We start from the raw sequence: 12857 nt of genomic DNA on the forward strand, positions 1-12857 counted from the left end.
ATCATGCTGTGACAATAAGAATTTCTGCTGTTTCCTGGGAGCTCACTATTAGCCTTGACAGACATTATCTTATTGAGTGGTTTTTTTTCCCTGTATCTAATCCATGTGTTCTGCAGATGCATTTCCTCAATTGTCATGTACTGACAACACTCCACCAATTTTCATCAGAGAGTTCTGCTGGGTTTTGGGTCATTACTTAAAACAATGCAAGGTCAGGCATCCAGCCAGTCCTTGGGAAAACTTCCTTATTTCTAACACCTCTTGCTCCAACTTTCCATTGAGTTTTGCTGGGTTGGGGTTTGCTGGTTGGTTTTGTTTGGGGTTTTTTGAGGTGTGTGGTTTGGAGTTTTGTAAGCAATAAAACACAAGCAGTTGTTTCCTTTAGCCCTCCTTCACAGAATCAACAAGGTTGGAAAAGACCTCACAGATCATCAAGTCTAACCTATTACCTAATCAAAGAATTTTCTCCTCACCACCAGCCTAAACTTCCCCTGGCACAGCTTGAGACTGTGTCCTCTTGTTCTGGTGCTGCTTGCCTGGGAGAAGAGCCCAACCCCCACCTGGCTACAACCTCCCTTCAGGGCGCTGTAGATAGCAATAAAGTCTCCCCTGAGCCTCCTCTTCTCCAGGCTAAACACCCCCAGCCTCTCCTTTTAAGGCTTGTGCTCCAGACCTCCCCCCAGCCTCCTTGCCCTTCTGGAGGTGTAATTGATCTGCAGCAGAAGGTAATAAGCACAACCTCTTAACACACACTTGGTAATAGAAGAAAATAGAAAAGAACCTGTTTATAAAGCAAACAGCAATCCCAGTACAAAAGAGAAGCTCCTCCCTTCCAAACAAAGCAGTAGACATTTCAGTTGGGAGGCTGACTCTGCTTCCAGAGACCTTCTGAAAGCCTCTACTGCTTAATCCAGCCATGGAGAAAACTCCTGTCATTCTAGACCAAAGCTGTGCATCTGCCTTTGAAAACTGAAGTTTTGCAACCCACAGCCATTTTTAAGGAGTGCTCACAGAATTTGATTAAGTGCTGTGGAAACAGAAGCACAGAGCTGTCAGGGTTGGAAGGGACCTCAAGACTCATCCAGGTCCAACGCCCCTGCCATGGCCAGGGACACTTTCCACTAGATCAGGTCACCCAAAGCCACATCCAGCCTTAAAAGTCAAATTCATTTGCCCTGTTCAGAAGAGAGAGAAATGCTCTTGTCTCTACTGCATTATCATGTTAAAATACATTTCTCACAAGGTGGACTCTTACTTCAGAGCATCAAGACTGCAGCAGAGTGCACAGCCAAAGCACAAAGCATGGTTACTTTGTCAAAAAATAGTAACTGCACAGAATAAAGTGTTAAACACAGATCCACAAAGAACTGCTACAAATACACTCCATCACAGAATGGCTCAGGCTGGAAAGAGACCTCAGAGCTCATCTCCTCCAACCTCCCCACCACCGGCAGGGACACCTCTCAACTAGACTCAGCTGCTCAAGGCCTCCTCCAGCCTGGCCTTCGATAGGAGCATGGGGCTGGAACACCTGTGCTACTAGGACAGGCTGAGGGAGCTGGGCTGGAGAAGAGAAAGCTCCAGGGAGACCTAATTGCAGCCTGCCAGTACCTGAAGGGGGCTACAAGAAAGATGGAGAGAGACACTTTACAAATTGATTTTGCAAAGATCATAGAATGGCTCAGGTTGGAAAGGACCTCAGAGCTCACCTCTTCCAACCTCCCCACCATGAGCAGGGACACCTCTCAACTAGACTCAGCTGCTCAAGGCCTCCTCCAACCTGGCCTTGAACAACCCCAGGGAGGAGGCATCCTGAAGTTCCCTGGGCAGCCTGCTCCAGAGTCTCCCCACCTTCCTACTGAAGAGCTCCTTCCTAAGATCCAGTCTAACCCTGCTCTCCCTCAGCTGCAAACCATTCAAACCCCTTGTCCTACTGCTGGACACCCTGATGAAAAGTCCCTCTGCAGAAAGGCTGAAGACTGCCTGTGAGAACTGTCCCCAAACATCTGCAAACATGCTCATAAGAATGTAATCACCCCTGATTAAAAAACACAGAGTTACACTTCCTTCAACAGGGTATTTTGTTATTGTTACCAGCCAAGAGAAAGAGCTCTTTAATTAAAGCTTCTCATCTAACAGCTGCGGCAGCACCAAAGCCTTTGCTTCTCCCTCAAGCAGAAAGGAAATGTGAGCAGTGCTGCAGAACACTAGACCTCATGTTTATAGTTTCATACTGCCACAGCCCAAAACAAAACCCTGGAGTGTTTCAAGACTTTTAAGCTGCTGCTGTATTTTTTTCCAAGGCACCAAGAGAATGGAGCTGATTTTGACAATCCCCACAAGTACCACACAACCTGGAACTCCAATATTGCAGTGCACTGGCACCACTACTGCCAGTAACCAACAAGGAAAACCACCTCACAACTAAGGCTTCAGTAAAGCATCTCCTGAACCTCACACTGCAAAAGGTTGCCCAGGGAGGTAGTTGAGGCCCCATCCTTACAGATATTCAAGGGGAGGCTTGACAGGGCAATGGGCAACCTGATTTAATGGAGGATGTCCCTGCTGACTGCAGGGCAGTTAGACTACATGACCTTTGGAGGTCCCTTCCAATCTGAACGATCCTATGTCAGATGCCCTCTCCCTGTAGGTGTTCATGGCCAGGTTGGATGAGGCCTTGAGCAACCTGGTCTAGTGGAAGCCATTCCTGCCCATGGCAGGGTGGTTGGAAGTGGATGATCTTCAAGGTCCCCTCCAACCTAAACTGTTCTGTGAATCTATGCTCATTAGTAATGTCTAGTCCTCCCAAAGCCAGGCAGCTCCTCTGATCCCTCTAGGACCAGACAAAGTCTTCCCAACAGACCTCCATTCTAGTGCTTCACTAAGGAGGCTGTTGCAGGAACCCAGTACAAGATGCAAGAGCTTACTTACATTGTCTACATTTATTGCAGGCAGTCTAAATCTCTCAGTTCTTACCCTCATATTGAAATATTGCAATATATTGGCCATTGGAATGTGCTGCCCAGGGAGGTGGTGCAGTCACTGTTCCTGAAGGTGTTCAGGAGGGGATTGGATGTGGCACTTGAAGCCATGGTTTAGTAGCCATGAGGTGCTGGGTGACAGGATGGACTTGATGATCTCTGAGGTCTTTTCCAACCTTATTGATTCTCTGATTCTAATTCTCTTCCAATTGCAGACAAATACTTGATACTGATAAACCAGACAAAACATCCCTAGCACTGTTCAGTATTCAGAGAAACAAGAAGAAATTGGTTAGACAACAAAAAGGTAGAAGAACCCCACACAGTACACATGAAGTTATGACAACAGGACCTGAGAAAAGCAGGGTGAACTGTAACACCAAGGTAGGAACCACCTGAAGCAGGACTGTGCTTGAAGAACAGGACATGAAGAAGCAGGACATCAAAGGCAAAATCTAAATCTAGAATCATGGGAAGAGAAGACTAAGCTTTTTGAATCACAGAATCAATGTTGGAAAAGACCTCAGAGATCATCAGGCCCAACCTATCACCTAATACCTAACACCTCCTGACAACTAAACCATGGCACCAAGCGCCTCACCCAGTCTCTTCCTAAACACCTCCAGTGATGGTGACTCCACCACCTCCCTGGGCAGCACATTCCAATGGCAAATTACTCTTTCTGGGAAGAACTTTCTCCTCACCTCCAGCCTAAACCTCTCCTGGCACAGCTTGAGACTGTGTCCTCTTGTTCTGGTGCTGCTTGCCTGGGAGAAGAGACCAACCCCCACCTGGCTACAACCTCCCTTCAGGTAGCTGTAGAGAGCAAGAAGGTCTCCCCTGAGCCTCCTCTTCTCCAGGCTAAACAACCCCAGCTCCCTCAGCTGCCCCTCACAGGGCTGTGCTCTTCTTCACAAGAGTAAACTTCAAGTCCATTTCATAGAGTCAAAGAATCCTAGAATGGCTCAGGTTTGATACCATCCATTAGATTAAGACTGTCTGGAGAGCAGAAGCTGCTCAACACCTTATTGTTCAAGGTATTGATAGGAATAAGAACTTCAGAGTCACACAAAAGCTTCATCAAACCCAAGTGAACTCTGCTGTCTTAAGCTTTCTTTGACATCTGCCTGAATGAAGTCAAAAAAAGGACATAACCCCCAGAACAGAGCATCCTGAACTGCAAGCTAGAATTCAAGACCTCTAGTAGATGGATTTTAAATCCCAGACTGAGTTTTGGGAGCATGGCCAGAAAAATCACAATAGTTACATTAATCAAAGATGAGAAAAGGGGGGGGGGGGGGGGGAAATCATCATAACAAGCAAAAAAAAAAACCCAACTTTGAAGAGAAGCTGAAATACAGGAACACATATTTCATGTTAAGAGATTATAAGCACTCTTGAAAAGAAAGAGGAGGAAGCCTTGGAGCAAATAAACCCAAAGGAACAGAGAGGGAAATGAAAGGACAAAACTGAAGAGGTAAATGGACCAGGAAATCATATCCAGAAATGTTCCCCTGCCAGGAAGAGAGCTCTCAGACAGCCAGATGAGAAAATTGTGACAGGCACATTCATTTGCAGGGGGGGGGAAAAAAAAGACAGCAGAAAGGCATCAACAAGGGCAAAACACAGCAGCAGCACAGAGCGCAGCCTTCCTCTCAGGATTAGCATCATCTGCTCTGAAACCCAAGCAGCAACCCTGGCAATTTTTGCATTTGCTCAAAGCAAGTTGTCTAATAATGGGAAGGATGCAGATGTGAAGCTTCTGGCAGTGGAAAACAATGCAACAAAAGGGTTGAACCTATGGTTAATGGCTTGAGGAAGAGTTCAGAAATACAAGGGATTAGGAAACCCAGACTAGAGGACATCAGAGGTAAACTACCCTAAGGAACTGAGTAGAAGCAGAGAAGGAGAATCAACTGAATCAGATTACTTATGAGTGTCAGCTAAATACTACACAAGACAAAGATTCAGGTACAAAGTAAACAGCCATCCAGAACAACAAAACAGCTCTCAGTGTGCACTTGCAGCCTGCAAAGCCAATCAGATCCTGGGCTGCATCAGAAGTGTGGCCAGCAGGTCGAGGGAGGTGATCCTTCCCCTCTGCTCAGCTCTGCTGAGACCCCACCTGGAGTACTGCCTCCAGTTCTGGAGCCCCTATTACAAGAGGGATCTGGAGGTGCTGGAAGGTGTCCAGAGAAGGGCCACAAGGATGAGCAGAGGGCTGGAGCACCTCTCCTATGAGGACAGACTGAGGGAGTTGGGGCTGTTCAGTCTGGAGAAGAGAAGGCTCCCAGGTGACCTAATTGTGGCCTTCCAGTATCTGAAGGGGGCTACAGGAAGGCTGGGGAGGGACTGCTCAGGATCTCAGGTAGTGATAGGACTAGGGGGAATGGAATGAAGATAGAGGTGGGGAGATTCACACTGGATGTGAGGAGGAAGTTCTTCACAATTAGAGTGGTGAAGCCCTGGAATGGGTTGTCCAGGGAGGTGGTTGAGGCCCCATCCCAACCCTGACTGATACTATGATACTATGTCATGATGGGATAAATCATATGCTTCAGTCCAAGCACTTTCTATTGCAGGGAAGGAGAACTTACCAGAAATTCTAGAGAGTTTAGCAGTGGAAACACTACTGCCTCCAGCTCTGGTGTCCCCAGCTTAAGAAGGACACAAAGCTGTTGGAATGAGTCCAGAGGAGGCCACAAAGATGATCCAAGGGCTGGAGCACCTCTGCTATGAGGACAGGCTGAGGGAGCTGGGGTTCATAGTATCATAGTTTCATTCAGGGTTGGAAGGGACCACAAGGATCAGCTAGTTCCAACCCCCCTGCCATGGGCAGGGACACTCCACACTAGATCAGCCTGGACAGAGCCTCATCCAGCCTGCTCTTAAACACCCCCAGGGACGGGGCCTCGACCACCTCCCTGGACAACCCATTCCAGGGCTTCACCACTCTCATGGGGAAGAACCTCCTCCTCACATCTAGCCTGACTCACCCCACCTCCAGCTTCATTCCATTCCCCCTAGTCCTATCACTACCTGAGATCCTGAGAAGTCCCTCCCTAGCCTCCCCCTCCTTTTTTAGCCTGGAGAAGAAAAGACTCTGGGGAGACCTTAGAGCTGCCTCCCAATACCTGAAGGGATCCTTCTCATCAACCAACAACCCCAAGTCTCTTTCTTCAGAGCTACTCTTAACCCACTCTGCATCCAGCCTGGATTTGTGCCTGGGACTGGCCCAACCCAGATGCAGAACCCTGCACTCTGACTTGTTGAACCTCATGCATAACAACTGTCCTGTGAGCACAGTTCACTAACCACCTTCACATCAGGCATTCAGACTCAACTTCTCTAGTTTGCTTGGCCCACAGAACTGTAGCAAAACCCTTGCACAAGTAACCTCCACAAAACTCCACACATCCATCACACCAAGCATTTGGCTCACCTCTTTTGGACACTGATTTCTGCAGGAAACAAGAAGCTCTTTTTCTTTTAAATCAGCACTTGTAAGCTTCCTGGAACACATTCCAAATTCAAAAGAAGAAAGGAAAAAAAAAAAGAAGTCAGTAAAATCAGAAACTCAGGGCTACACTTGAAATATCTCCCACTGGAATGAAAAGTGGGCTGGCCCATTTGCTCCCACCCCATGGGACTAATAGAAACTGCACTGTTTTACACACAAAGTCATCTAAATTTAGAGAAGATTGAGTCTACCATTAGTAAGTTAGCAGATGGCACCAAGGGGTAAATCTCTTAGAGGGTAGGAGAGATCTGCAGAGGGACCTTGACAGGCTGGAGAGATGGGCAGAGTCCAAGGCCATGAGACTTAACACATCTAAGTGCCAGGTTCTACACATTAGCCACAACAACCCCAGGCAGTGCTACAGGCTGGGGTCAGAGTGGCTGAGAGCAGCCAGGCAGAAAGGGACCTGGGGGGACTGGTTGACAGTAGCCTGAACAGGAGCCAGCAGTGTGCCCAGGTGGCCAAGAAGGCCAATGGCATCCTGGCCTGCATCAGCAATAGTGTGGCCAGCAGGGGCAGGGAAGTCATTCTGCTCTGTGCTCAGCACTGGTTAGGCCACACCTAGAGTACTGTGTCCAGTTCTGGGCCCCTAATTTAAGAAGGACATTGAGACACTTGAACATCTCCAGAGCAAGGCAATGAGGCTGGGGAGAGGTCTGGAGTACAGCCCTGTGAGGAGAGGCTGAGGGAGCTGGGGTTGCTTAGCCTGGAGAAGAGAAGGCTCAGGGGTGACCTTATTGCTCTCTACAACTCCCTTAAGGGAGGTTGTAGCCAGGAGGGGGGTTGGTCTCTTGAATATCTTCAAGAATGGAGCCTCAACTATGTCCCTGGGCAACCTATTCCAGTGTTCCACCACCCTCATGGTGCAGAACTTGTTCCTAGTGTCCAACCTAAATCTCCTCTCCTCTAATTTCAAACCACTGCCCTTCATCTTATCACCAGAGGCCTTTGAAAACAGTCCCATTCCAGTATTATCAAAACATTATAAAACTCAGTTGTGCTCATGAGACCCCAGGCATTTGCAATAACTTTAGCAGTAGTACCAAAGACACCACTGGCTGATTTTAAACAGAAACCCCTCCCAGTACATTTCAAACGTTCCCCTCCAACAGAAATGTGGGAACTTGCCCTAAGAGCAGCTCCCATCCCCAGACATTTCAAATGCTTTCCAGTTAGCAGCGTTGAGATGAAAAGCTTGGTTGAGTTGTGACACTCACAGGCATTCAATATAGAGCACTGAGAGTTTGCAGTGACACTTTGTCTTGAGCATCTGGAGGCAGGATGGGCAATCTCCAGGATGGCAGGGCAAAACGCAGCGGTGAGGACAGCCGGGTGGCCGAGGCTTAGCACACTCCTCCTCACACTGGGAACATTCTGGGCCTGCCTAACAACATAAAAACAGAAGTACTGAAGAAAGTGCAAATCACTGGTTACATGCCATTAACAAACTTTTACACAGCAGAGAGAGTTGGGGTGTGCTTTCTAGGGGGTTCCAGCTACTCAGTAAGATACCCCCCGAGCACAAAGAATTACTAAAAGGAGAAATTCCAGTGCTTGTCTGTCAAAGAGAAAGAGTTGTGCTTCCTGGGCAGAAAAAGTTCTCCTCATCTTAGTGCTTTGGAAAATTGCCACTGAGCCTGGTAATTCCCTATGGAAAACTGTCAGAAAAAGAAGTCAATTCATACTCAGACCTAACTTCTCCCATGTGCTGTGTTGTTGCAACACTTCAGGCATGAAGTCCTCCGTGGGGAGGTTTCTTTGCTTGATTTGAAGATGCAAACTAAGTCACTCCATTTCCATACATGTACAGGAGTTTGTATAATCTTCAAAAATCCACTAGCTCAGGTAGGTGCTGGGAGCTGCTATGGTGTTGCTTCCATCCCACACCCTACACAAAGCCTACCAGTCCTGCGGCGTCATCCTGTTGTAGTTTTAAAGGCATAGCCTATAACTACCACCCGTTCTTGTTTCCATTCCTGAGCAACAGCAGCACAGTAAATTCAGCTCCATTTCTACTCATAGTCTTACCTTAACTCATCCAGCATCTCAGATTACAATCAGGAGATTGACATCATTTAGCAGCTGAGTCTACACAGGTATTTAAGGTCCCCCCCATCACACTGCCTGTAGTAACCCAGGGTCGTCTCCTACATCTGCCAACACTCAGTTTCACAGAAGTCAGCCAAGCTGAAGCTTATTTAGCCTAGAAAGAAGTTACACAATGCTTGCCCAAAAGGAATAGTTCCATGCCAATGTTTCACATCTTAAGAATTTCACAAAATAAGATGTTTTTCCCTGTTTCATTCTCCTTTTGCGCTGCTCAGTCTCCTTTTCTTCTGCTTCTACAGCTGAACAATTTTTGTTGAAGTTTAAAAGAGGAAACTTTGTACAGGAATCATTTGGGTGTCCAGTTCTGGGCCCCTCAGCTCAAGAAAGATGTTGAGTTGCTGGAAGGTGTCCAGAGAAGGGCAACAAGGCTGGGAAGGGGTTTGGAGCAGAGCCCTGTGAGGAGAGGATGAGGGAGCTGGGGTTGCTTAGCCTGAAGAAGAGGAGGCTCAGGGGAGACCTCACTGCTCTCTACAACTACCTGAAGGGAGGTTGTAGCCAGGTGGGGGTTGGTCTCTTCTCCCATGCAACCACCAACAGAACAAGAGGACACAGTCTCAAGCTGTGCCAGGGGAGATTTAAGGCTGGATGTTGGGAAGAAGTTCTTCCCAGCAAGAGAGATTGGCCTTGGAATGTGCTGCCCATGGCGGTGGTGGAGTCACCATCACTGGAGGTATTTAAAAAGAGCCTAGATGAGTGCAGGGTCCTGCATCTGGGTTGAGGCAATCCCAGGCACAAATCCAGGCTGGGCAGTGACTGGCTGGAAAGCAGCCTTGAGGAGAGAGACTTGGGGGTGCTGGTGGACAAAAAGCTCAACATGAGCTCTCAGTGTGCACTTGCAGCCCACAAAGCCAATCAGATCCTGGGCTGCAGCAGGAGAAGTGTGGCTAGCAGGTCGAGGGAGGTGATCCTCCCCCTCTACTCAGCCCTGGTGAGACCCCACCTGGAGTACTGCCTCCAGTTCTGGAGCCCCTATTGCAAGAGGGATGTGGAGGTGCTGGAAGGTGTCCAGAGAAGGGCCATGAGGATGAGCAGAGGACTGGAGCACCTCTCCTATGAGGACAGACTGAAGGAGTTGGGGCTGTTCAGTCTGCAGAAGAGAAGGCTCCCAGGTGACCTGATTGTGGCCTTCCAGTATCTGAAGGGGGCCTACAGGAAGGCTGGGGAAGGACTTTTCAGGATCTCAGGTAGTGATAGGACTAGGGGGAAATGGAATGAAGCAGGAGGTGGGGAGATTCAGGCTGGAGGTGAGGAGGAAGTTCTTCCCCATGAGAGTGGTGAAGCCCTGGAATGGGTTGCCCAGGGAGGTGGTTGTGGCCCCATCCCTGGAGGTGTTTAAGCCCAGGCTGGATGAGGCTCTGGCCAGGCTGATGTAGTGTGGGGTGTCCCTGCCCATGGCAGGGGGGTTGGAACTAGATGATCCTTGTGGTCCTTTCCAACCCTGACTGATACTATGATACTTGGTGCCATGGTTTAATTGATTAGATGGTTCTGGGTGATAGGTTGGACTCAATGATCTCAAAGGTCTCTTCCAATCTGGTTAATTCTGTATTCTAAAACCTAACCCCCCCCCACCCAAAACTAACACCTGAGGAAAACAACAGCAACTGAAAGAATGTAGAAAACTGTGAGCAAGTATTTAGCAGTAGGTAAAAGCAAGCAGCTGGTCTTCCTGCAACATTTTGTACCACCATGTGCAGAACAAGCCTAAATTCCAGACAGAATAAAAATCACCACTCAGACATAGAAGCAATAAAGTTAATCAGCCCTTTTCTTGACTACAACTGCAGTTCAGTCTATCAAAACAAGAGAACAACAGCTCTAAAGGTCAAACCCATTTGAGTTTGTAAAAATTCCAAGGGAACTGAGAAGTGAGGTTAGCCCACACTTCACATCTACACAGACTCCTGCTCTCTCAGGCAAAATGGAGCTAGGAATAAACCTGACCCAGTCAGGTTGAAGGTAGTTTAATGGAAGCAGTAGGCAGGCAGCCTCTTCCAGTCCTGACTGGAGATGCTTAAGCAACTGTCACTCTCAGGATTCACTGATGTTACTCTGCTGCTGCAGGTTAACATTCCAAGAGGTGCACCAACAGCTCCTACTCCTCAGACAAAAATTCTACCCTCATTAGGAGGACAATACAGTAACTGTATCAGATGCTGGGCTGCATCAGGAGAAGTGTGGCCAGCAGGGCAAGGGAGGTGATTCTCCCCCTCTACTCAGCTCTGCTGAGACCCCACCTGGAGTACTGCCTCCAGTTCTGGAGCCCCTATTACAAGAGGGATGTGGAGGTGCTGGAAGGTGTCCAGAGAAGGCCCACGAGGATGAGCAGAGGGCTGGAGCTGCTCTGCTGTGAGGACAGACTGAAGGAGTTGGGGCTGTTCAGTCTGGAGAAGAGAAGGCTCTGAGGAGACCTAATTGTGGCCTTCCAGTATCTGAAGGGGGCTACAGGAGGGCTGGGGAGGGACTTCTCAGGATGTCAGGTAGTGATAGGACTAGGGGGAATGGAATGAAGCTGAAGGTGGGGAGATTCAGGCTGGAGGTGAGGAGGAGGTTCTTCACCATGAGAGTGGTGAAGCCCTGGAATGGGTTGTCCAGGGAGGTGGTGGAGGCCCTGTCCCTGGAGGTGTTTAAGTCCAGGCTGGATGAGGCTCTGGCCAGGCTGATGTAGTGTGGGGTGTCCCTGCCCATGGCAGGGGGGTTGGAACTAGATGATCCTTGGGGTCCCTTCCAACCCTGACTGATACTATGATACTAACTGCAACATATAAACAGTTACCAGATGACACCACCACTTCTAGGACTGGAATCCATGGGGTTATCATCCTACTGCAGTTAAAACAGAACATTTATGGTTTGTCCCCAGCCCAATGCTTGCTCCATTTTCTAACTGCCCAGAGAGTTCAGGCTGCAAATTACTCTAAAGTAATGCTTTAAAAACTTGTTTTCCTCCAAATCATGACTCTCTCTTTCTCTCTTTTCTGACTGCTCAAACCTAGAACAGTTTCCAGCTTTGTACTTACTTTTGTTTTTTATTATCTTCATGGCACAAGGCTTGGATAAAAAACTGGCTGATGGCTGGGCCCAATGAGTGGTGGTGAATGGAGTTAGACCTGGCTGGTGCCCAGTCACTAGTGGTGTCCCCCAGGGTTCAGTACTGGAGCCTGTCCTCTTTAATATCTTTACCAATGATCTGGATGAGGGCAGTACATCCTCAGCAAGTTTGCAGATGACACCAAGCTGGGTGGCTGTGTTGATCTGCTAGAGGGTAGGGAGGCTTTGCAGCAGGACCTGCACAGGTCAGACTCGTGAGCCAAGGCTCACTGTATGAAGTTCAACAAGGCCAACTGCCAGCTCCTGCACCTGGGTCACAACTACCCCATGGTAAGCTACACACTGGGGGATGTGTGGTTGGAAAGCTGCAACTTGGAGAGGGACCTGGGGGGTGTCAGTTGATAGCTGACTCAATGTGAGTCAGCAGTGCCCAGGTGGCCAAGAGAGCCAACGGCATCCTGGCTTGAATTAGAAACAGGGTGGCCAGCAGGGACAGGGAGGTGACCATCCCCCTGTGTTCAGCACTGGTGAGGCCACATCTTGAGTATTGTGTTCAGTTCTGGGCCCCTCACTCCAGGAAGGACATTGAGGAGCTGGAGCCTGTCCAGAGAAGGGCAATGAGGCTGAGGAAGAGCCTGGAGAAGAGGAGGCTGAGGGGAGACCTCATTGCTGTCTACAACTACCTGAAGGGAGATTGAAGTGAGGAGTGGGCCAGTGTTTCACCTATTCTGCAACACCTCCAGTGCTCTCTCCTGAAGATCTGAGAGTGTCCTTAACCCCTCTACAGCTCTGCTCAGAAAATAGTTTCCCCAGTAGGTTGCAAGTGCCTTTCTATGTAGGGATTAGGAGTAGCTGACTTCATCTTGACACTCACAGAAAGTGACTTTAGAAGAAACTTATCAAGAGTATTAAATAAGGTTTGATGAAAACAAAGTAACTGAGTGTTAACACAAACCAAAGAAACCACTGAGCATTTGCAAAACACAGAATGTGCTCAGGTTTATAGTCTAAAGAAGTATAGATTAGCTACATGCCTCAGCATCAAGGGGAACACTGGAATCTAGACCAGATCATAGGATGACAGGATGTGAGGGGTTGAAAGGAAGCTCCCAAGATCACCAAGTCCAAGCCCTCTGCCAGAGCAGGGCCACAGTATCTAGCACAGGAATGCATCCAGATGGGTCTGGAAAGTCTCC

General features: G+C 48.5%; 1 protein-coding gene across 1 annotated transcript in view; it reads right to left on the reverse strand.

Moving 5' to 3' along the window:
* The window catches only part of NFXL1 (nuclear transcription factor, X-box binding like 1), a 66304-nt gene that overhangs the window by 19236 nt on the left and 34211 nt on the right, over positions 1-12857 (reverse strand). Inside the window, exons 17-18 of the mRNA XM_068137646.1 lie at positions 7719-7885; positions 6424-6493 (exon numbers count right to left, since the gene is read on the reverse strand). Of these exons, the coding sequence (XP_067993747.1) occupies positions 6424-6493; positions 7719-7885 (237 nt within the window). The remainder of the gene's footprint in view (positions 1-6423; positions 6494-7718; positions 7886-12857) is intronic.

This window comes from Melanerpes formicivorus, unplaced genomic scaffold (assembly GCF_026170545.1).
Source record: "Melanerpes formicivorus ecotype bairdi unplaced genomic scaffold, bMelFor1.0.p_v2 SCAF_4, whole genome shotgun sequence".
Taxonomy (NCBI): Eukaryota; Metazoa; Chordata; class Aves; order Piciformes; family Picidae; genus Melanerpes; species Melanerpes formicivorus.